General features: G+C 36.6%; 1 protein-coding gene across 1 annotated transcript; it reads right to left on the minus strand.

Moving 5' to 3' along the window:
* Positions 1-5971: 5971 nt before the first annotated feature.
* cib2.S (calcium and integrin binding family member 2 S homeolog) lies at positions 5972-20999 on the minus strand. Its single transcript, NM_001096791.1, is given in 6 exon segments — positions 5972-7190; positions 8511-8706; positions 9026-9173; positions 10628-10739; positions 16498-16532; positions 20611-20999. Coding segments are annotated over 6 exon segments (564 nt in total). The 5' UTR covers positions 20662-20999; the 3' UTR covers positions 5972-7168.
* Between the last annotated feature and the right edge of the window lie 5828 nt (positions 21000-26827).

The following is a 26827-nucleotide window of genomic DNA, read 5'->3' on the forward strand; positions in this document are numbered from 1 at the left end:
CCAGGGTTCCAGAATAAAAAGGGGCAGAATAAGAAGGGACAGATTAACTCAAAGCAGGATGATGCCCTTTCTTCACAATCCAAGAACAAGACAAGAAGCAATCCAGAAAAAATGAATATGGACTGTGCCAAGGTATGTTACAATTGGAGGTGTTACATAAGGTATGTTGAGTTTGGAGGTGGAGGATTATGTGGCCCTCCCTGTTAATAAGAATTCTATGACTGTAGACCTGGGGGCTTATTTATGAATGAGACAAAATGCAAATTTAAAACTAGGCGCACAAGTGGTCAATTATCACCACTAGTCAAATTTGCTCATGGGCATAACCTATGGTAACCAGTCAAATTGTTACTTACATTCATTGTTCTTTTTACAGCCGGCTAAAAAAATCCAATCATGGACTGGTTGCTTTGGGTTACTGTCCACCAGCAAATTTGCCTAATGTTGATACAAAAAGTATTGTAGAAGTGATACTTATATTGGCTAACAAAAAAAATACATTGCAAGCTTTCGGAGCTTTCGGAGCATCAAGGCCCCTTCGTCAGGCAAAATACAAATGAAAGTTAGAAAAGCACAGCATATACTGTATACTGTTAGATCAGTGAACAGTAGTCATGTGCAATAAATTAGGAAGGTTACAGATAGATAGAGATCAATTGTGCAGATAATAAAATGAATTAGGGTGGGTTGTAAATAGTCCAGGAGTCTGGATTCAGTCAGGACACATAGTGTGACATTAAACCTGACCCTAAATTAAGGCCCTGTCTTAATGTGTTAAATAACTCCATACATTTGAATTCATAAATCTTCCTTTCCCATTTTAAAGTTCCATCACAGACATAAGCTCAACACCAAATCATGTGATATACCACTTCTGCAATCAAAATCGCAGTCTTCAGGGAACTTTCTCTTTCTTTCTCTCTGAAAGTTCTCTAGCGCTGAGGTTTTTTCCTAGTGAAGTGTGTTACTTGCCTATTAGTGAATTGGTGAAATCACTGTAAATTGTAATTTTGTTGAATTTTCACCAAAAAAAACCACAATTTGCTCCGTAGTAAAGCTGTCCTTTATCTTGCCAGCACTTGTACCTTTCCAATATTAAACCCTCATTTCTCATAATTTGATACAGTTAACATTCTTCTGTAAGACAAGGCACCACCTTTGCCAGAAAGAAACATCTCTTTGGCTGAAATCACACAGGAAGATGTTGGGGATCAAGAAGTTTTCAGACGCTTCAGCAAAGCTGGGGTTTGTACGTCTAGTGGAACTGCAGAAGCAACTGTGCAACAGCACAAAGAAACCAGTGAAAATGTGTATGCCCAGATAACCAAAGGGGGTACCTTTCATTCATTCAAAGAGACAGATGTTAACCAAAAGAACATTGTGAAAACTGTGGTACCAGACCTTCTATATTCTGAAGTTCATGCTCCTACTGCCTTGGGGCACCTTAAGAGCTTCTCTGAGTCAACATCTACAAGTCAAGAAACAGTAAAAATTACTTTAGATACCAAGTCCCAGAATGGGGAATATGAAGTGGTGGAGCTGAACTTTGCATCATCCATTCAATGTAGTGACAGATTTCAGATGCTTAACAGTAAAATTATGGGAGGTCCAATGCTACCCGAAACAGTGGAAAGCATATATTCGTATTGCACAGGTTATCATCCTGAGCTTGAGGACACGTATGAACCGATTCCTTTGACCGGACTCAGAACCTCCAGCTGCGATCAAGGGTCCAGTCGAACACCCAAAGACACTATCAATAAAAATCCTTACGAGAAAGCGCGTATAGCCACATCATTACAGAGTAATATACATGAGACGGCTGAGAGAGGCGTCTCAAAACTTGCTGTAAAAAAGCAGACTCCAGTACAGAAGGTATGCCCAGGTGTAAGCTCTCTGCTTTTGCCATCCTAACTGTATGTTGTACTATTTTATATGTGATGGTGTTGGGCCTATGTCATTACAAGGGCACACAATGCACTTCAGTCACCAAATTGTGAGCTGCAACATTATGAATACAAGCAGCAAATGTACATCTGCTGAACAATTACTTGAAAAAGCCAAAAATGAAAGTGTTTTAGAGAAATTACAATATAATGTCCTATTGCCCTGCACATAGCAGAAGAAATTCGGATGCACACCTAAGATTGCAGTGGTGTCCAAAAATAGTGATTTATTTGTGGCCCAAAATATACATCACAAAAGGGCAACGTTTCGGACCCCTCTGGGTCCTTTATCAAGCCTATTGCCCTGCACAAGCTGCTGTGTAGCCATGGGGGCAGCCATTCAAAGCTGAAAAAGGAGAAAAGTCACAGGATACACAGCAGATGACAGATAAGCTCTGTAGTATACAATGAGATTCTTCAGAACTTATCTCTTATCAACTGTGTGTCCTGTGCTTGAATGGCTGCCCCCATGACAACACAGCAGCTTGTTTATATAAACTATAGTAGTGTTTCTGAAGCAAACACCAGATTTGCCAGTGCATGGCAACACTACTTGATATTGTCATTCCTTTAAACCACTTTCATTTTCTGGTGTTCCTTTAATGCCATGTCATATATATATATATATATATATATATATATATATATATATATATATATATATATATATATATATATATATATATATATATATATATATATATATATATATCTATCTACACCATAATCTAAACAATTACAATATGGAAGATTTTAGATTAAACCTGAAACAAGATCTTCTTTACATGTTTAATATTCCAATATGTATTTGGAAAACATGATTTCTTATCTCCATTCTTATTCTTTTTTTTTGCAGAATGAAAAGCAGAAAAGATTCTTTTTTGCGGAAAAGAAGAAATAAAGCAGTGTGAGTTGTCAGGATTTCATTACATAGCATCTATTGTGGAAAAAATAGATTCTCATGGAGAATATTACTGAATTCATGACGTTGAATGATTAGCATGATGTTGTATACAGTATATTCACCATAGTTTACTTCAACACTCTGTTCTGCAAATATGAGACAACTGACGTCTATGTTGGCATTAAACATTTTTTTCATATAGATGGAACAAACTTTATTTAGGCTTTGAACGTAATAGGATTGTAAACATATACAGATAATTATGTATATTTTTTCTTCATCAAATTATACTGGAAGCAAATAGGGATGCACCAAATCTAGGATTTGGTCCAGTATTCGGCCAGGATATGGCCTTTTTCAGCAGGATTCGGCCGAATCCTTCTGCCTAGCTGAACCGAATCCTAGGGGAGGGAAATCTCGTGTATTTTTGTCACAAAACAAGGAAGTAAAAATGTCTTCCCCCTTCCCACTCTTAATTTACATATGCAAATTAGGATTCGGTTCGGTATTTGGCCGAATCTTTCGTGAAGGATTCGGGGGTTCGACTGAATCCAAAATAGTGGATTCGGTGCATCCCTAGAATCAAACAAGGGAATAAAGGACAGGTTTGTTTAGTTCTAGGAAACTGTGCTTAAAGCTTTTATACAGATAATGTAGGATTCACGTTCAAGGAATTTTTGCATTTTAATGCTGTTGCTGAAATTTGGGGAATAGTTTGGGGAAAGTTTTTTATTGTGCACTATTGCTTTAAGATTATGACCCTGATGTTGATGGACTACAGTTCCCAGCATGCCTCAAACTTTCATATATGTTCTATTATTCTAGGATTTGTAGTACAACAAATACTGAGCAACTTTTGATTTACTACCCCTTTAATTAATGATGTTACTTCAGGTGGAAATTCACAGGGGCTGCAATGAGACAAAGTTATTATTTTAAGAGCTGAGTTTTTTGTACAGTAACTGGAAATTCATATATTCTAGTGCACAACTGTGTTCTCTGTACTAGACTGAGCAAGCCCCAAGTATAGTGAGTGCGGGGGATAGATGATGGATGGTAACCCCACCAAAAGTAGTCAATGGGTCTACATTATATGCAAATATATTTCAAGATATGCTACTACATTAAGCACTCACTTGCATCTCACATATTCAGATGTAATACCTTAGGTTAGAATATTCTTCAGAAATAAGTTTGTCAATTATTACAACAAATAAGAAAATAAACCTTACAATATCTCCCTTTGAATTATGTAATTCATGAGAAATGAACTCTCATACAGACCTTTGTAATTAAAAACATACTTTTGATTTATCATTACCACTTATAAAATGCAAATACTGTATATTTAAACATTACTTTCGTGGCTGATCATTTTAATGAAAATACACACAGAAGAATAAGTTGATAATAAAGTAATTCAAGTCGCTTCATCCACAACTAAAAAACTTTTATTTTTAGTGGTATTATTTGGACAGTACAGATTGTGTTCAGTTACTACACCTAGCTGGAAGACTATGCCCGTAAAACCTTTTTAAAATGCAAACTGCTTGTTCTGGAATTGTTACGTGTGTGTATTATTGCAGCAACTGAAACTGAAACTTTCTTGCATCAGGCATTTCTATTTTCTTTTTTTTAATTAAAATATAAACTCTATACAGGTATTAATTTCAGACACTTTGGTTCACTATACATAGGTTACTATACATTTAAAGTACTACACTATTTATTTTCATAATTATTTAGTCCAACATGTTATTGTGCTCTTTTGCAAATTTCTTTTTAGGGCTATGGCGCATGACATTGCCTCCTGCTTTGGCCCTGTGCCTGGACTTTGAGTATACTGTATCTCTACCTGCTTCCTTTTACATGTTGTCTGGAGTTCCTGACGATCTTTATCTGTAACATTTGATTTCTCGCAGTTGTCAACTTATTGCTGGTCCACTGAATGCCCAAAGTGGAATGGGTTCCTTACAGGTTCCACTGCAGACAGCAGGTTCCAAAAGGTTCCAAAAGGTTCATGGTGAACACCAATACTAGTGGGCAAGTCCTAGTTTGCCAAGGGGCTTGTGTGACACATGTGGGTACATATGCTGGCAGAAACTTTACATGGGTTTTTCTTACCACCACTGCAAACAGGTTAAGAAAGGCAATAGTCAAACCACCACAATCTGCCTGTCACTGCTTCCTATAGGATACTGTGTTTCCCATAGTATCCCATAGTATCCTATAGGATACTATGGGAATCACACTTCCTGATAGGAGGACCACAGCTTAGAAACTCAAGCCAAGACTGTTTTAATGGAAGCCCAGTGACCAAATAATTTTTATGGTCCTCCAGTATTCTCAAAGGTTTAACAAATTTCTGTAAATTATAACATAATCTTATAATAATAATCAAAGACTCAAACACAAGGTATGAGACATAAATTGGCTGCTATGTGTAAAGCTATACAGCACTGGCTTATGTATTACAAAATAGTATTATTAGCCTGTACATCATCTTCAAGTCATTTTGACCAAAAAAAAGGAAGCACATAAAATAATCATGTATTTTTACTTGTTCACTGTATCAAAATGAAAATTATTTTTTGGAGGAAGCAATGGAAGTTACACTGCATTTGTTTTTGCTTCCATGGCTAAGCGCCATTTGTATTCCCTCTATTTACAAGTCCCTTGTAAAAAGGACTATATATATATATATATATATATATATATATATATATATATATATATATATATATACTGTATATATATCTATATATCTATATATATATATACTGTATATATATATCTCCAAGCGATGATGTATTTTATTTTTGCTTTTTGTTCCAAGGACGCCCACCCAACCCATGCACATATTTCTGCCACTGCTGGAGGCTATACTAAGCAAAGCACTTAGCAGGCAGCAAACATAGGTATTGGGGTGGCTACAGAAGCAGACACTACATGGGACTACATCAAGTCACAGAAAAACAAAATGTGTTTCAAATAAAATGCACACTGATTGGTGACTGAGTCAGCCACCAATTAAATACTAAAGAAAACCCACTACCCTTTGTCACTTTTAAACCTCAAGAATGAAACATCATAGAAAAGTGTTACAACAGATTTTTTTTTCTTTAATTGCTCTGTAAATGGACATCAAGAGCAGGTTCTACTGGAGATGTACATAAATGCAGTTTCGCTATGAAAGGCACCATAGTAGTTTTATGTGAGAAGCTACGAAAGCACAGTCATTAAAATGTCCACTTATCACTTTGCAAAGTTCCAGTATTTTTTTATCTTCAATGTGCCCCTGGGTTGGAGTGAGCTTCTGTCACCCATTCTAGCCCTTATAACCTTTCTTGTACGTATTAAGCTTCCATTAAAACATTTCAAAACATTTGTATTGCCTCGCTGGAAAATACGCTGTGCTCAAAAGCCACTAAAATATTAAGACATCTTACTGGAAGGTGTTTTAGTTGGAGATCATTACATCCAGCAGCAAACCATTTTCATACCTATTTCTTAATGTTTTCCTCCATTCAAGCTTGTCTTTAAAATTGTTAATAATTAGGACAAGGCTGATAGGAGGAATCATAGAAAGAAGATGATAGCTTAAAGCACCACATATTCTCATGCTTTTTTCTTGATCTTGAATGACAAATAATGGCTTCCATAACAGTGTTTTCTGATTTTAAACCTTAATTTTATGCAGGCATGTTTTACTTTGTTATGAGAAAGCCCTATGATTAAAGGAGTTGCTCCTGAAACGCATCAGGTGATGTTGGTTTGTGACCCGTTGCAATAAACCACCTTCTTTTTAACCGGAGTACCGCCTTTCCATCCTTTTGCGTACCTTAGGAAAAAATACTTATCACTCCAAATCACTGGTGCGAATTATACCTACCATGAAAAAAAAATAATCCAGTTGAATGAAGGTTGCATGAAATGTGATATTGAATGGCTGCATATTTTCTTTTGCAGCAAGACTGCATTTACAGGTGTTCATACTGTAATTTCACAGTTTATGTGCAGTTATCTGTAATTTATTTCCAACCTCTACTCATTCAGCAAATATCATCCCCTTCTGTTCCAGTTATAGATTGTTTGTTCTTTTTTGCATCAATATTATTAATAAAAACTGAATCGATAAAAAAGACTGCAAGTAAATGCATCCTCAGATTTTGGAAAAGGACTCCTAATGCAAAGTCAGCTTCATTTCAGCAGATGGAGCTATTTTGTTAATGTTTTTGCACAGTAAGTGAGGCCAGGGCCTGGAGATGCCGGAGATTCAGCAGTTCTGAAGTAGCAAAACCTTCCATTTGCTAAATCTTCATATTCGTATATGAAAAGTACTGCAATAGAAGAACAGACAATTTATAGTGCTATATAAATAAACAGAATTGCAGGTCATTTGGGAGGTTAAAAATAAGTTTTCACTGGTCAACTTGTTCCATGCTATGCTGTATGTTATTATAGTATAAGATTAAATAAAACTATTACCCTGAACAACGCAAGTCCTTATAAAAATATATTTCACAATAACAGCCTGTATGTAAAATACCATTTCATATAAAAAAGGGTATTTTCATGAAAAATAGACTTCCCTAGTACTCACTCACAAACCAAGGGTTACAGCAGCCAAATAATGGATACATTTGTGTCTTTTACCCCACACTTTTTTCTATTACAACTAGAACTCTCATTCAATCTACCATTTCTCATTGTGAGCTGGGGGGGGTGAGTATACAGTCCTAGGCATAACTCCACACTTTAACTATGACAAAGGTCTCTTAGCAGGCTAAGATGTTGGTTCACAAATAACAAATGTTTATTCACTATAGTAAGTCATGAGCGTTCCTGGCTCTATACATTCCTTGATGACTATTTCTGCTAAAGGTGCAGCTACTGCACTTATATGTATACATACATGCATATATGGGGGCATGTAATAAAGGTTCAACATTTTGCTGACATCTAGTAAACCCTAGCAACCAATCAGATGTTTGTTTTCAAATAGTAAATGCTACATGCCGATTGGTTGTTATGGTTTGTTTACTAGACAAAAGCATTACCCCTATAGATTTAATTTAGTCTCTTCTCTGCAACTGTTGTTTAATAAATACCCAATTTATGGCAAAGACTCAGATCCCAGACCTCTACTACTAATTTCAACATCATAACATATATTAGCATACCACGGAGCAACTCACATTTCTTTCACAAACTAAAAGTTCACACTGACAAGCGTCCATTCATTCCAGATTAGCAAGTGGTCAAATACTTGATAAAGGGCTAAGCCCGAAACATGTTGTTGTGCAATCTTCCACAATAAAACACTTTGCAGTCACTTTGGATGTGTCCTGCTTTCAACTAATATATTGAGGTGGTCAAATATGCACCATGTGTGTACATACACTGGTCAGTGTGTTATGATGATCAGAATTTTAATGTTTAGTTTAGTGTTCACTGGTTTTATAACGTATTTTATGCACCAACACAACACAGCAAGTAAAGAATATTAATCAGGACAAAGTCAAAAATCTTTCTTGCTACCCCTTACATTCTTCTATTTAGTGGTTGGTTTCAACATGTCCTACACAGTTCTTCCAAAAGAAATAGTGCTTTGTGATTCTGATTACCAAGTTAGCACATTTATTTAAATATGGATTTACCTGAGAAAATCTGGAGCTTTGGAAATCATGTTCTCAAAATCTGCAAATGCCAATTTACCATCCCCATCCATATCAGCTTCTTCAATAACCTTCTCACAGACCAGAGTTACCTCCTCTTCTTCCAGCTCCTCTCTTGTCAGTTTGTTTAGGGTTTGCTCCAGATCTGATTTACAAATGAAGTTGTCAGTGTTGAAATCTGGAAAAAAAGAACAGACACACACGGAATAGTTATAAATATTGTCTAAAATGTATAACATTCTGCTTAGAATTAGGTTTTATTGATTGAGAAATACAAATATTGTCACCTCCTTGACATAGCTAAATTAAAATAATAATATCATAACATGAAGTGCCCCATATGTACTGTTTATCTGTGGAGTCTTTAGATATATATTAAAGCATGCAGAATTTGCACATTTAATTACTGTTATGTACTATAAGAATCAGTAATAGCACATAAGATGTACAGATTGTGCAAATAAGTGCCTGATAATTCGTTTGCTCTGTGTCATTACCATAGATTTTAAAGGCGTAGATTGCCTTGAGCTCCCGTGGAGCCGTTTCACTCATCACAGAGAACATGTCAACAAAGTCATTGAAACTGAGGTTTCCTTTTCCATCCTCAGAGAAACCCTGTACAATTCTCTCCTTGAAAGGATTCTCCTGGAAAAAAAGAGAATGATGGTTCTTTTTTTTTTTTTTAGCATTGCTGTAACCATACAGTTTCATAAGCTGCTATTTATTGGCAGAATATTTTTTCTTATTATGATTCAATGGGAATAGTACTACTTTGGTACCGATGGGGCCTCTTACATTGGGCTTATATTGGTTATATTGAGTGAATAACAGAGTTACAATCTTTTCTAACAGAGAAAATAGCCTTCCTGGTTATAATTTCAGTCACCTTTCTAACCAATTTTACCAGAAAACATACAAAGCAACACAGACAAGCAGCTTAGTCAATACTAAATATTCACAGAAACCTTGTTTTCTCTCCTGAGTGATCATTTTACTCTTGATTAAACAGCTAGATTTTCCAGCTGGTCTCCATAATTACATAAACTGACAGAAAGCTAAATGTTGCATAGTGATGCTAATTCCTATCCCTAGGGAAATGCCAATGGCTATCTTGTCTACCTTACTGTGCACAGCATGGGATGGGGGTACTCTCGACAGCCACACAAAGAAACTGTCAACTTACTGCACATCTGAACTGTATATATAATATATATATATATATATTAGATATATATACCCAGCACACTCTAGATAAGTAAAAAAAAGATGTATTCACATATCATTTGTGTCCAATGTTTCCGTCGGACTGGGCCAGTGGGACACTGGGAAAAAAGCTGGTGGGCTTTTATATATATATATATAGTGTATAACTTCCGAATCAGCTAAGTGAGCCATGAATATCCTGTAAATTATACCCTTGCTTAGTCATATAATTTCTGTCAAATGATCTCAGAGTTCCATGACCTTTATAAAATCACAAGTGGGTACTTTATTCATTATATACACACATAAAATATAACTTAAGTTTATTTAATTCTCATAAAAACATTGTAGAATTATTTTAACTCTACGATAAACTCTGTAACTTTAAACTTAAAACTTGTGGTTGCAAAATTGGGAGCTTGTAGATAAGTGGGGGTTTTGGTGGACCATGGATGTAATGCTTAGGTCTCTAACACGCCTATGTTAGTAATGCTGTTGTACAGATCTGCTCTTTTTGTATTTTTTATATTATGAATAAATATTAAAAATTAAAAGCATAAATACATCACACCTGGATCCATGCTAACAATAAATTAGTTTAAATCTATCACACCATGATTCATGTTAAAATCAATATTAAAATCATATTACTAATGATATTGATTAATCATATTAGTTTAGAAGGAAAAATACATCCTTTTTGTGCCATCAGAGTTGTGCAATTGGTTTATCGCATCAAAACCCACACCTATGATCTGACCCTAGAGAGAAGGCTGATGAATTACCCTTTTCACTTAACCCTTTATTTTCTCAAGAGAATTATTGTGACTTGTTCCTTGGAAGTCTGCCATTTACAAAGACTGCATCACTAGAGTACCAAGGTATGTTGTGCTTACCACTAGCTCTGGCATGTTAATTATTAGCTGCATTGGCACTTTAACATCAGGGTCATTTGTGTAATCCATTGGCACAATGTGAGGTGCCAGTTCATAGAATCTCCCATGTAACCTACAAATATCACAAAAGAGTAAAGACAACATTTAACAGATTATATTAAAAATAAATGAAAGTTAAAATGGCATATAATTAGTGAGGGACAAATCTGACACATTTTGCTTCACCGAAAATTTGCAAAATGCATTGAAGTCTATGGGTGACGATTTTTTTTTTTTTTTGATGCATAACAATTTATTTTTTTTAGGGGCCTCTATGGGCATCTTTTTCACAACAAAACCTGGTGAAAATTTTGACTACATATAATGGTTTAAAGTTCTCATACCATTGCCTTAAATACACAATATTAATACAATATACAGTTAGGCCCATAAATATTTGGACAGAGACAATTTTTTTCTAATTCTTTACATTACCACAATGAATTTTAAATAAAACAACTCAGATGCAGTTGAACTGCAGACTTTCAGCTTTAATTCAATGGGTTGAACAAAAAGATTCTGATGAAGTGTCAGGTTTACTGACACGAAACGCGTTAGATGTAAACCCCCCTCCCTAACTATTTTAATGCGCATAAAGCCAGTAATTTGATATTAACTCGCCTGACTCCGACATTGCTTTGAACGGCGCTCCGCAGCGGTATCAGTGGTATGTAGTTGAAGCCGGCTAGAAGGAGCCGATCTATCGCGAGAGCAGCTGCTTAGCAGGAGTTAGCGTACAAGGGAAGCGCTCCGCCATTAGCCACATCGTATTTTCGATTGTTGAACAAAAAGATTGCATAAAAATGTGAGGAACTAAAACCTTTTTTTCACACAATCACTTAATTTCAGGGGCTCACAAGTAATTGGACAAATTAAAAAACTGAAAATAAAATGTGAATTTCTAATACTTGGTTGAAAACCCTTTGCTGGCAATGACAGCCTGAAGTCTTGATCTCATGGACATCACCAGATTCTGGGTTTCCTCCTTTTTAATGCTCTGTCAGGCCTTTACTGCAGTGGCTTTCAGTTGCTGTTTATTTGTGGGCCTTTCTGTCCGAAGTTTAGTCTTCAACAAGTGAAATGCAGCTCAATTGGGTTCAGATCAGGTGACTGACTTGACCATTCAAGAATATTCCACTTCTTTGCGTTAATAAACTCCTGAGTTGCTTTGGCTGTATGTGTTGGGACATTGTCCATCCCAATCAATTTAACTGCATTTAGCTGGATTTGAGCAGACAGTGTCTCTGAACACCTCAGAATTTATTCAGCTGCTTCTGTCCTGTGTCACATCATGGATAAACACTAGTGTCCCAGTGCCACTGGCAGTCATGCATGCCCAAGTCATCACACTGCCTCACCATGTTTTGCAGATGATGTGGTATGCTTTGGATCATGAGCTGTGTCACATCTTCTCCATACTTTGTTCTTGCCATCATTCTGGTAGAGGTTGATCTTGGTTTCATCTGTCCAAAGAATGTTTTTCCAGAACTGTGTTGGCTTTTTTAGATTTTTTTTTTTTTTTTTTAGCAAAGTCCAATCTAGCCTTTCTATTCTTGATGCTTATGAGTGGCTTGCACCTTGCAGTGCCCTCTGTATTTACTTTCATGCAGTCTTCTCTTTATGGTAGACTTGGATATTGATCCGCCTACCTCCTGGAGAGTGTTGTTCACTTGTTTCGCTGTTGTGAATGGGTTTCTCTTCATCATGGAAATGATTTTGCGATCATCCACCACTGTTGTTTTCCGTGAACGTCCAGGTCTTTTTGCATTGCTGAGTTTACCAGTGCTTTCTTTCTTTCTCAGGATGTACCCAACTATAGATTTTGCCACTCATAAAATTGTAGCAATTTCTCGGATGGGTTTTTTCTGTTTTTGCAGCTTAAGGATGGCTTGTTTCACCTGCATGGAGAGCTCTTTTGAACGCATGTTGTCTGTTTACAGCAAAATCTTCCACATACAAGCAACCCCCCTCAAATCAACTCCAGGCTTTTGTCTGCTTCATTGATAATGACATAACGAAGGAATTGCCCACACCTGCCCATGAAATAGCCTTTGAGTCAGTGTCCAATTACTTTTGAGCCCCTGGTCCAATTACTTTTGAGCCCCTGAAATGAAGTGATTATGTTAAAAAAAGGCTTTAGTTCCTCACATTTTTATGCAATCTTTTTGTTCAACACACTGAATTAAAGCTGAAAATCTGCAGCTCAACTGCATCTGAGTTGTTTCATTTAAAATTCATTGTAGTAATGTATAGAACCAAAATTAGAAAAAAGTTGTCTCTGTCCAAATATTTATGGGCCTAACTGTATACAATATGAATGCAATAAAAATGGAAAACTAACACTACAATGATAACTTTTTTTAAAAATCAAGAAAGATTATGCTATCTGTATTTGCAAAAATAGCATAAAGGGCAAATTTCAGAAATGCAATGTTTTTTAACTAAAATGTAGTGTTTTCCCCAGGATTTCTAGCTTTCAGATTTTGAAGGTTTTCCTTGTGTCTTTGTCTGTACTGTAAACCTTGCTGCAATTCAATAAAGAAACAGGAACCAGTGATCTGAAGCTAGGTTCCTTGCAAGGAGTGTGTGTGTGTATCTGTGTGAATGTAATTTAAATTAACAAATGTACAACAATGGTGTTCTATATGAGCATATTTGATATTGAATATAATTCTGCGTTTTGTATGATTGTAATCATCTGTACTACTAATTACAAAACAATTTTTTTTTTTTATTATTGTTTTTGTGATTGTTGTGCAATCTAAAATGTCATTCGTGTCACTGTCTATTTTGGAATTTGCCAATAAAAGCTACCTGAATTAAAAAAAAAATTAACAAATGTAAATGAATTGAATTAATTGCATTCTTAAATGACCCTCAGGACCTGTAAGACAATATCAGTCCTTGGTGTATATAATATTTCTAACCTTAGAAAACCTTGCCAGACACCCAGGTACAGTATATCTAACATATACAAGGTATTTTAAAAGTTGGCTCTATGTGAAACATCATAAAGAACAATTGAGATGTACAGTACTTCTAAGGCTAACTGCACATGGGTCATTTTTGCCCTAGAGAAAAACTGATAGATAGATATGGTGGCAATAATTATTATATTATAATTATTATTATATTATCATTTATAACACAATCTCACCACAACCCAACAGCATTTGGTGGCCAATAAATCACCCAAATGTGTTTGTTGTTGTCTCGCCCAGCTATTTGTTTTTACAAGTGCACCATACAAACCATTTATTAATTAGAAATGTCGGACATGACTAGTCAAGCATAAGAAAATATTAGTCTGGAGAATGCTTAGTCAACCCCCATGTGTAGGTGCTATCATTATTTTCTTTTTGTGCATCTGTTATTTCACTTGCAAGTGATAGGACTTGTCCTTGGAGTAACATATTATCCTGCAGAGCGGATAGATATCTAGGGACCCTACATACAGTATATGTTGGTCAGATCATAGTGAAATACAATACTAATGTCAAATGGCTTTACAAGTGGTGTCATTATAGAGGGACACCCCCACAGCACTGGGGGTGTCTGGGGAATAAAGGCTTGCCAGAAAAGGGGATAGGGGACACACGATTTTCGCCCATGGGCTTTGCATAATCTGGGGTTTTTAACTGCATATTTTAGCAATATGATACTCCGCAGCAGGAATTATCCAATAACAACACACATACTATGTGACGTAGATTCGTGAGTGGGCACCACTGTCACAGATGCTGTGTTTATATATATATATATATATATATATATATATATATATATATATATATATATATATATATATATATATATATATATATATATATATATATATACAGTATATATATAAACAATGAGGAGAGGTCTGTCCCCTGAAACACATTTTTTTGGCACTTTGTGGTTTTCAATTTAGAGGGTGTGCAGCTTCTGTTATTATTTTTGTCTCCTACAAAGTTAAACATCTAATTTATAACCATTTGTTTAATGTTCTCTTCTTAATGGCTTTGGAGATGATTAATGATGCCCAAATGTTTGCGTCAGTAATTATCTGCTTAATGATGCTACAGCTATAAGGAAAGGGAATCTCTGAGGAGGGTGGTAAAGATTTACGGAGAGGAATCTGAACCCATTCTCATGTATCATGGTGGTTCAACAAAGTGATGGTCACTTCTACACACTTCTTTCTTAAATATCCATATAGTACAGTGGCTGATAAAATGTACATTCTGTATCTATAAAATGCAGAGAATGTATTTTGCATAGAATATAGGGTTGGAGGATCATAAACACTGCAGCTTAATTCATATTAAGGTATATGTGATATTCTGACCCAGGTGTACTGATATATTTTTTGTGTTCCTCTCATGGCTCCTTTGCACACCTACTATTATTGGTAAGGAAAGCATGTGTCAAATATAGGTGGACATATATAAATGGTGGCACAGTAATTGTGCTGCTCATTTGGTGGTCTCATTAGCATGGCAGACACTATGGGGCAGATTTATCAAAATGTGAGATTAGAACTCACCAAAGAAAAACTCGCTCACTTTCTATTCTTTCCGACTTAGAATCGTATTTATCAATGGAGTTCACCATTTGATAAATATGCTTTAAAAAATCCCATAGGAATGAATAGAAAGTGAGTAAATTTTTCTGTGGTGAGTTCTAATCCTACATTATGATAAATGTGCTGCTGCATGTCTATAGGGAAAATATATAGGGGAAATGTTAAGAATCAAACTCCAGTGTTGTGTACATATTCACTACAGGGGGCAGATTGGACAGAGGTGGGGGGCAGGGATTAAGTCTAGAAGATCATGGGTAAACTCAGAGTGGGGATTAATTCAAATTTGGAGGTGTAGCTGGACTGGTTAGATGCAAAATAATGAGGATTTACAACTTTACCAGCAATATAATTGATGAGAAATCTTTAATACTGGGACCTGTCTTTGGCTGGTGTTAGGCCAATGAAATACCAGGCAGGTGGCAACACTAACCTATACGATGGGGGCTAAGGAGGTCCCTGACTAAATTTTGTTCACTGGGGACCCAGTGGACAAATACTGTGCAAGACTAATGTCTAATACTACACTGTGGATAATACATCACTATGGACCTGGCATAACCAATTGACAACAATCAGACAAATATATAGTGGAAAAGAATTTCTGGTGTGAAAAGTGTTGTAAAATGCTATGTAAATATGATGACCACGTTTGGCAAGGATGGCTGGTCTCCTTGGACCTGGAGGACACCCCACACTAAGACCAATATATTACTGTTATGTACCACTGTAATGCTATTCTTCACTACACCTTTTATTAAACACCACATATAAAAAAAAACAATGAACCGCACATACCCACCTATTCTTTTCTTTATATAGTTTGTTTACTTTTCTTTTTGTTACGGTTTGTATTTAATGCAATAAAAAAGATTAAAAAAATATGATGGCACTCAAGTTATGTAGGTTTTGTTTTTTAAAGCTAACACTTCTTGCCAGAATTGTACACTTGGCTTTACAGCTGCATAAAATAACTGGCCGGATTTATAAATACATATCATTTTACACAGCATGATATGCAGTTTTGTATGCGTTAATAAATATGGCCCTGAGAACATTGGTCTCTCACAGCTAGAGAATTTCTACTTGCACTGATGATTCATATTCCTTTCACTATTTTATTCGGTGTATGTCATCATTATTCTCTAAATCATTCAAATACAAATACACCATTCTTATTTAGATTAATATACAGAAAGTACTCTCCTGTCCGTTTTTGCTTAACGTATTATTTAGCCATATAGTACAGTAACCAAATACTCACCGAAGAATTTCTTTTCGTGCAAAGAAGGTGCAGTCCTAAAAAAAAGAAGAAATGTTATTGAATTGGTAAGCACAGATCATTAAATACCAAACAATTAGTCTCTTTAATGTAGCAATTACTCACAAGGGGGTCGAAATAGCTCTCCATTGAAGTTTTTGCTAGCTCTGCGTTTTCAACATGTGATGTGCTTTGTAATCTTTGTAATTGCTTGTCAATGTTACCATAAGTAGATTTTTTTCAAAAGTTCAAACATTGGTTCCCAAAGTGCTTTCCAAAAGACAGGCGTGAAAAAAGCCTCATGAAATATTGCATTTATTAAAATTACTGTACCAGCATAATTTACAGACTGAGCAAAGATAGGTGAGCAGCAAAAAAAAAAAGCAGTGGGCATGGTGGTGGCATATGGACTGCAGAGAGGGGTGGATAAGAAAAATATATGGAATCCACTAGGTTGGTTAAGAATATAAATCTTGATAGACCCCTGATAAATCCTGATAAATCCTGACAGAATATTCTCTTCAATCTGTCTGCAAACAGTTCGGCAAAACTCTCACCATTTGAAAGATCCTCCTTCTCTTTATGTAGATCTCCCCCCCCCCTCTGCCTCCCATATAACCTGAAGTTGAAGTATCTGCAGACAGACAGCTATTGCAATGGATAGGAATTAGTCCAGCTACAAGCAGCTAAAGAGGCAGATAGCTGTAGCACTGAGAATGCTTAGGCTGGTCTATCTACCCCTGAATGTTATATGAAACCAGGTTGGGTTGACAGCTCTGTAAGGGTTTTCCCGCTGTGGCCCTTTATAGCATTGGTTAGGAGCTACCTTGTTCTCTTTGCTGGGGGTGGACCAGGAGGAAAGCCCCCACAATGCTATTGCTGACATTGGTTGGCTCAGAGCAACTGGATGAGCTACAAAAAGTACAGGGCTTCCAAAATGTGTGTGTTTGATTTACAGCTCTGGCCATAATCATGCATTGTCTGTCTGTACATCAAAACATAGTAGTAGTTTCTGAGGAAATAGCAACTAGTGTTATCTGGGAAGCTAGTGGAGGTAATGTTGCTAAAATATCATGCAAAGAAGGCTAAGCCTGATAACAAGCTCTAAGGGTAAGGTCACACTGGGTGATTCGGGGAGATTTAGTCGCCCGGCAACTAATCGCCTCTTCTTTGGGACGACTAATCTCCCCAAACTGCTTCCCCCTGTCTTCCCCCTGCTCGAATGAGATATCACCTGCAGCATGGCACTCGCGGCTCATCATTTTCTGAAGTCGCCTCACGAGAAAACATTGTGCGACTTCGGAAAACTAAGCGCCTCGAGTGCCATGCCGCAGGCAATTTCTCATTCTAGCAGGCGGAATACAGGGGAAGCAGTTCGTAGAGATTAGTTGCCCCAAAGAAGAGGCGATTAGTCGCCCGGCGACTTAATCTCCTCGAATCGCCCAGTGTGACCTTACCCTAAAAGAGAGGGTACATCTCAAAACCATCATTGACTGGTACAGTACTGTACAAACTGTATATATAAAGTATAGTAGTAGTTTTGAAGCAAACACCAATTTTACCAGTGCACAGAAACAGTACAATATATTGTCATTCCTTTAATTTTTTGGTGTTACTGTTCCCTTGAAGGGGTGGTTCACCTTTAAAGGAGAAGCAGAGGCTAAAATTAAGTAAGCTTTATCAGAAAGGTCTATATAAATACATCACTAAACCCTCAAAGTAATGTTGTTCTGAGTCATCTGTCAAAGGAAACACAGCAATTCTTTCCTTCTACTGTGTATACATGGACTTCTGTATCAGACTTCCAGTTTTCATCTTAAAACTCCAGGGCTCGGGCTTGAGCATGCTCATTTTGCGCCTCACCCCTTCCCATTTCCCCCCTCCCCTCCCTGCTGTAATCTGAGCCCAGAGTTATGAGTAATGAGTGAGCAGGGAGAGGCTCAGGCAGGAAGTGATGTCACACCAAGCTAATATGGCAGCTGTTATTCTAAACAAACAGAGAGAGTTTATAGAGCTGTTTACTCAGGTATGGTAAAGTATTCTGCAGAATAAATATAGTGTTATAGCTTGCACTATTGTGGATAATCTATTGGCAATAAACTGCTTCTGTAGCTTTCCTTCTCCTTTAAGTTAACTTTGTAACTAAAAGTTAACATTTTAAATCGATAATTAGCACTGAATTGTTTAGTCAAATACCCCAAAGTATTGTAATGATTTTTATTACGCCAACTTGCAGTGTAGCAGAAAAGAGTGACTGAAGTTTATCAGACCATAAGTCACATAGTTTGGGGCACCTGTGAAATGGACATCATGTCTAGCCCCATGCCAAATTTCAAAATTAAATTGTTTTGCTCTTTTAAAAAATGGATTTCGATGCAGAATTCCCACTTCCCATTACAGAACCCTATCATATCATCAAACGATATTGATATCACACTTTTTTTTATATATATATAAGAGATTTACCCAAATTATTCAGAAATAATATAATATGACAGGGTACATTTTTTAAAATATATTTAAAAAAAAGTGCACCATCATTATTGTTAGGTGAAGATTGTTAAGGCAGTGCTGGATGCTCAATGTACGTGTAATCATGACCTTAGTTGGGCTGTATAACACTGAAAATATAGTATACCATTTCAAATTACCTGTACATTGCTGTAAGCTCTAAGGGGCCCATTTATTAACAATCAAAATTTTTTCATAATATTTGTGATTTTCCTATATTTCTTAAAAGCTGTAAAAATGCGAGATTTATTAAGTGTAAAAAAAGACGAAAACCTATAATGCAAAACATTGCCAAATAAAAGTTTTCAAGGTATAGAAGTCAATGGAAGTGGCACTGATCTTATTGGACTTTTAATCAGTTTGGACTTTTAGAGGTTTTCAGGGTTTGTTTCGCTAGAAATTGTCAAAACAAACTCAAACTTTCAGGGGGTTGAGGTATTCATATTTTATAGCACATTGTTCAGCACTTTTTTTATTCACACTTTTTATATTTGGATCTTCTAATAAATTCCATGATTTTCGTAGGTTTAGAGAATGTGAGTTTAGTTGTGGTTTCAAAAACCACAAAAAAAAGTGAGTATACTACTGCTTTCATTCAATTTCTATCTCTAAATCACAATATTAGCTTTCATATGTCTTTCTCACTGGCACATTTTGATATACAGTATTTAAAAAAAGAACTTTATCCGTCCTACAAATCCTTCACCATTCCACTTAGCACATCTTTATGTACTTAATACTAGCCTGGCTTCAAAGAGCAAGACGCCTTTATAGTCCTCAACCCTTATATATCTTTCATTGCTTTGATTTCTTGTCACCTCCTTAGATACTAAATAAAGAATAATGAAGGTTTAGGGAAGCTCAACCTCCTGAAAAAGACCAACCGCTATCTAAAACTTATACATGACATGTTTTTCTTTAGCATTCTATATAAATAGCATTCTATATATTCGTTGCCTTAGCACAGTCCTTGTGAATCAGGGGACAAGTGTCTGGGTGTTATTGGGGATATTCTCTTAATAAAACTTGGGTTGCCGTTATGGTACAGGGGGACCAAACTTAATGCCTATGGAAGGTAGGTGGTTAGGACAGTGTAACAAATACCGTTAACATGTCCCACACTTATGGGCAAGAATTTAGGTATGCTAAGTGTAGTACTATAGTATTAGGTACATCCTGTAATAAAGGTGGAGAATCTCAGCACATCAAAAGGTTTATAAATACCTTGTTTTCTTGTGAATAATTACAAGGCCCTGTGCGTAGACTCGAGGCCATATTCACCAGTACAGTATACTCTAGTTTTTTGTGTACTATGCAAAATAGAACTAAAAGAGGCTAAAGAAACACTTCACTTTATGGGTATGGATTCATGAACACTCACAAATTTATACATACGTAATCACCTATCCACACATCAAATGACCCCTATCCACATGTACGCACAGACGCACACATTAAGCCCATCTACTGTATGTACATACTTATTTGTTTCCATATACATGCAGTTACAGTACGTCGGCGCATAGACATGCATTCACATTTACTACCAAAACCATAAGGAAGACGAGCCATGTTTATGGACGGCACATTTACAGACTTCCTTACCTGGTATGCGTCTAGCTGTTCATCTGTAAATATTGTTTGCTTATTGCCCATGATAGATGAGGGATTGTGGTTCTCCTGAAATGCATCACACAGGGAGGGGCAGGAGTGCTCTCTAGTTTATGCATTGGCATTTACACACAGGCAGCAGAAGCAAGAGGGAACCTGGGCTGCATCAGGATCTGCCCAATTCAGTCCTGGGTTTGACAGTGCAATGCAGAGTAGTGTCAGGAATGATAAAGCATCTCTGAGGTAGAAGGCCACAGCTGCTCCCAGATTTTTGCCTTTCAGCCTGGAGCAGTTAAGGCTGCGGCTAATCCTTATGGATGCAGATTCCAGTGTGAGCAGCTTGTAGTCTCCAGGATGTCTGCTCATGTTCTACTTGTCCTGTCAATGCATCAGTAGGGACAAGACACTCCCTCTATAATGTCACATCCCAGCTGTTCTACACGTTGCCACTAGATGCTGCACAGGCCACCATGGTTGCATAACAGCTCACACATTCTTCTACTGGGGATACTGGATTTCACCGCTTGATGACAGCATTTTCTGAGCAACATAGGCAGCTACATAAATAAAATGAAAATATTATAAATGTTACATGCACTACGCTGCAGATTTCACAGCTTATTTCAGTATTCAGTATTGAGACCAATGAAACGTGAGGTGACAAATGCCATTCCTTAGTTCCTCACATTCTAGGTTATAGACGCTTATGGCACTTGTATCGCTATTGCTGAATGATGCTGACATTTAGAGGCACATTTATCAAGAGTCGAATTTCATGTGAGTTTTTTTTAAAAACCCTTAAATTCAAATATACTCGAAATTTGACTGGGGGGTTATTTGAGATATTTTAAACTCTTTTTAGACGTATTTTACTGACTCAAAAACATGAATCGAATTGAATTCAACCCAACTGGATTCGAGTTTTTTCTCCGAAAAAAACTCGAATGTCAGGAAGGCTACAAACATCTCCAAATTGGTCTTTGCACCTCTCCCATTGATTCATACAGTAATTCGGCAGGTTTTAGCGAATAGTTGAATTGAAATTCACCATAGTATGATAAATCTCGAAAATCAAGTTCTAATTTTTTTAAAAACTCGAATTAAGTTTGGATAATTCCCTAGTCGAATTTGACAGTTTTGACCATAAAAAAATTTAAAACTTGAATCAGAATTTTCAATTCAACCCTTAATAAATCTGCCCCTTATTCTATTGTTTGTTAAAGGAGGATTCAACCCTAAAGTAAAAAAAACCCTACCCTATATAGACCCCCCCTCCCCCCAGCCTAGCTGCTACCCTGGGCAAATGCCCCTAAGTCTTTACTTACCCCTCGGTGTAGATTCTGTCCAGAGGAGTTCACGGCAGCCATCTTCCGGCTCTTCTGTAATCTTCGGAATGAGAGCAGAGTATCGACAATTTCAGTGACTTTCGGCACATGTGTAGTTGTCGCTAAGGGGGAAGATTGCGTCAACTGCCCATGCGCCGATATACCGATCTCATTCCGAAGATTACCGGAGAGTCGGAAGATGGCTGCCGTGAATTCTGTTGGACAGAATCTGCACCATGGGTAAGTAAAGACCTAGGGGCATTTGCCCAGGGTAGCAGCTAGGCTGGGGGGAAGGAGGGAGGGGGTCTATGTAGGGTAGGGGGGTAGGTTTTTTTACGGTTGAATTCTCCTTTGTAACAAACTTTTTGTAGAGCTATTAGCAGATGCAAAAACAGAAACAAAACGCATCTATTAACAGCTCTACAAAGATTTCAAAAAATTTTCCTTTAACTTTCCTAAATGTCATTTTCAGCATTTTTAGAAACTTGGCCACTTTGCAATGATTCAGTCCAGGGTATGGACGATTTTCTATTTAATGCAGCAGACTATTGGGCCATGTTGCCTGAAGATTTTTTTCTTATTTAGCACAATAATTTAATGCCCTGCATATATAGCAAGTAAAATTAATATAATGTATTTTGCAATGTAATGAAAAGTAAATGAAATTTTGCTGGCATTTGCTCTGCACAAAGTATTTAGACATGCTGAAAGTCTCAATGAAAATAATTTACAGCATAAAAACATGGTCCCATTGTCCTGGGCTGCATCAATCACATACTGTCAAGGACACACACTGCCACTGTAACAAAACAATGCTTCCACTGCACAGAGTAGGACAAGCAGTTCATATGCGGTGTTCCTCATATTTAGGTATGTTTTCTATTCACAAATTTAATTTTATCATACAATACATGAAATTACAATGTGAGCAGAGCCATTTTTAAAGCTCATTTAGACAGCTGATTGAATCGAGTAATTGAATTAGGAGGATAATGCCTGTAGCGAAACATACATATCTAAACCATGTAACATCACCATTATAGTACATTTCGGGGGTAAAAAAATAAAACACAGGTATTGGATCCATCCAAAAACATGTTATCCAGTAAGCTCTGAATTATGTAAGGTTGTCTCCCATAGACACCATTTTATCCAAAAAATGTTAAATTGTAAAACATATTTACATTTTCTTTGTAATAACAAAACATTTTCTTTGTAATAACAAAACAGTACCTTGTATTTGATCCCAGCTAAGATATAATTAATCCTTATTGGAGGTAAAACAATCCTATTGGGTTTATTTAATGTTTAAATTATTTTTTTAGCAGACTTAAAGTATAAAGATCGAAGTACAAATTAGAGAAAGATCTCTTATCCAGGTCCAGATCTCACTATACAAGCTGGCATACACAGTAATGTTTTAATCATATGTTATATTTCCATACAATTATATTGAGTGTATTATTCTTTATTTATGCAGCACCAGCACATTTATAAGGTGCTTTACTATTTTTTATTTAAATGATCATCACACTTATTTTAAGTCTGATATAGAGAATTCTACATCTTTGCCATCAGAGGGTCTGATTATTGAACAGCTTCAGACCCATAACAGATGTAATGGAGTGGGAGTGGAATTACTCACACCAGATCCCAAGGGCTTAATGTGTCCAGGCAACCAGAATTCAGCATGACCTAAGTTATCCAATATACCAACAAAAACACAAGGATTATGTAGGGTGATATAGCCTCTTTAAAACATGTAAAATCAAAAATCAACTATGAGTTATTAATTTTCAGATGGCAAGAGTTAACATTTGTTCAATATGAGGAATGAATGTAATCTGAAGGGTTACTTGTCCATTAATAAAGACATAATTTCTGTTTTCTAATTTCTATAATGTAATAATTTGCAAGTAAGGTATACAGGAATGAAGAAGGGTAATTAAACTACCCCCAGCAATCTTAACCCTAGCATACACACCCCATTCTTTTTGACTGGGCAACCAGACCTCACGGAATTCTACCCTTACTTAACTGAACTGTTCCCTCATAGTGGACAACAAGGTATATTACTGTAACTGTAAAGTATTTGCTTCAATGTGCAGTATGTGACATAAGGACATATTCCAGTGTTGTTTTTGTCATAAGCCATGCTTAAAATCTTGCCTAATTTCAACACTTTTCCAGGGGCATCAAAAAAGCCACCCCTGATAGCAAAGAGTGCAATAGCCCCCCCCCCCGACCCTCTTAGAAGTCATATCATATTGTGGCATAGGGGGCTGCAGCTAACACAAGTACATTATTGATACAGTTGTATAAATAGCCAGAGTAAATGTCTGAATTTGTAGAGACAGTTGAATTCATAGGTGTAATAATCATAAACAAGTGTAAAAAGGTCATCCCTTCCGCACAGTGGCGTAACTTGATATTACTGGGCCCCACAGCAAATTATTTATCAGGCCCCCAAAATGTTTAGAGGTTGATTGTTTTACCAATATTTATTGAAACTGTATATGAATTAGGGCCTCATGGGGCCACTATAGCTCCTGGGGCCCCCTGCTGCTGCAGGGTCTGCTTCCTCTATAGTTACTTCCTCACTATGGTGTGCTGGTTTAAGTGACTTGAATAAAAACTTGTCCCTCGTCATACTGTTCTGGTCTAGTAGTATTATGTTAAACCAGAAATTGAGCTAATCCTTGTTCCCACACACCAGCAATTTACAGGTTGTGTACGATTCTGTGAACCATAATTGTGACTGAAACTCACCTTCCCTACCACTACATAATGTTTATTTAATAAGGTTTCATATTTTCTTTCTACTACTTCTAATGGAAGTTTTTAGTAACTGACCTCTCTTAAAGAACAAACAAAAATGTTACTAGAAGTTTAAAAATTCTGTGCATCCCTTTTTGGGAAAAATAAAATCCTTCATACTAAAGGAAAGTATATTTGTTTATTACCTCTCGCCTTGGAAGGAGAAACTAAGGTTCTACATTGCTTGTATTTCAGAACATCCATTGCTGCAGAAGTGTGGCATTAGGTCTGACATTGTAACTCAATTCTACTATATCATATGTGACACAATCTCTTTTATCACTTGAACTCTGGAGGATGGAAATAGGACAGTTTAATAATTCATACTCTGTCATGAAATTGCATATCTGATCCCACAGAGGTATCTCTTCCCGCGCTTAAATATGTAGACACTTATGTTAAAGTCCCTGAAGAGAACAGTCAAATGATGTAAACACAATAGGAAGACAAAATAAAAAGCAAAATACATAGAAAGGCTATCTGTTTGAAATAAGTAATCAGGAGTGATGCTACCTTTAAAAATTAAACCCAAATGCTGGGTGGCTGTGGGCAAATAATGGGGCTGAGCTGATTATATTCAGTTTGCTTTATGAATGAACTGTTCTTTGTAAATAACAAGTGACGTTCTACAATGTAAAATATAAGGGCATATACAGTACTTTATTGTATACACGTATCAATGGATAACTACTCATTAGTATGACTAAAAGCCCACATATTTATTTATTTATTTATTTATTTATAATGTCCATATTAGTGATGCTTCATACCTCTGGTATGAGATCCTCACAGAATTACCACAATGGTAGGGTTGTCCACTCTTCTGAAGAAAAAGGTACCAGCCATTCTAACTTTTTATCTTTCTGCCCCATTAATAACATTGGCATCAAAAAATTTTTTTACTGGCCAAGCTGGTAAAATAACAGCAAGGTGACAACATACTTCCCAACTGTCCAGTTTTCTGTGGGACAATACCAATTTTGACAGCTCAGCCCCAGAGTTTCTGTTTGATCTCCTGCACTGACGCCAGAAAACAATACAAAGTTTCTGAAACTCAATTAATATGAGACTTTTTGGCAGAGACCCCAGAACATTGATCAGCTGCACTTGGATACTTTCGTAACAATTTAAGATAAACAAACAATTGTAATTATTTAAGATAAGCAAGTCTCTTTGAACTGAAAATAGCAGCTTTAAGGACAATTCACTTCCTTTAGCAAAACTGTTAAAACAAATAAAACATTGCACTAAAACTCCCAGAAATGTGTTCAAACTTTCATAATCTGCCAGATTTTGTAAAATGGACGTGGTAATCAAGAGGTGTGGTCATAAAATTGGAATGGCCACAAAATGTTGCTATTTTACCCGTGGCTCAAGTTTTTGTCCCTCTCTTCGTTTCTCATATGTTGGGAGGTATGACCTACACACTGGTAGGTAAGATTCTATGTACACTGCTTTACCTGGCTCTAGGGTTGCCACCTAGCCGGTATTTTACCGGCCTGGCTGGTAAAAATGAAGGTTGATCCCAATGTTATTAATAGGGAAAAATGATAAAATAAAGGAAGGCCGGTATGTATTTTTCCTGAAAAAGGTGGCAACCCTACCTGGCTCTGACATTACCTGTATCAGCATCAACTCACTGACAAAGTTATATTATTTTTTTATCTTTTGAGGTCTAGTTTAACTACAACAGAGGTAGGGAACCAGTGCTCCAGAGCCTCATGCGGCTCTTCATCCTGCTTGCTGCGGCTCAGTCTTGCGGCTTTGGAGCATGGAGCTTCAGAAACAGAAGTCACATTAAACAGATGAGAACATTAGCATTTAATAGGGCTATTCAGTGTTTAATTTATTTCAAAGTAGCCCTGCATATACACAATGCACTTCTGTTTGTTGTATTCTGTTGTTGTAACAGTTAAAATAAAAAAAAGGTTAAAAAAATGTATAAGCTGTGTTATGTTTTGCGGCACCAGACTATTTTTCTTTAGTGGGAGAGGGGCAAAATGGCTCTTTTGATAGTAAAGGTTGCTGACCCCTGAACTACAATATGCACAATTCCTTGAATGTGTTAG

The sequence above is a fragment of the Xenopus laevis genome, chromosome 3S (assembly GCF_017654675.1).
Source record: "Xenopus laevis strain J_2021 chromosome 3S, Xenopus_laevis_v10.1, whole genome shotgun sequence".
NCBI lineage: Eukaryota > Metazoa > Chordata > Amphibia > Anura > Pipidae > Xenopus > Xenopus laevis.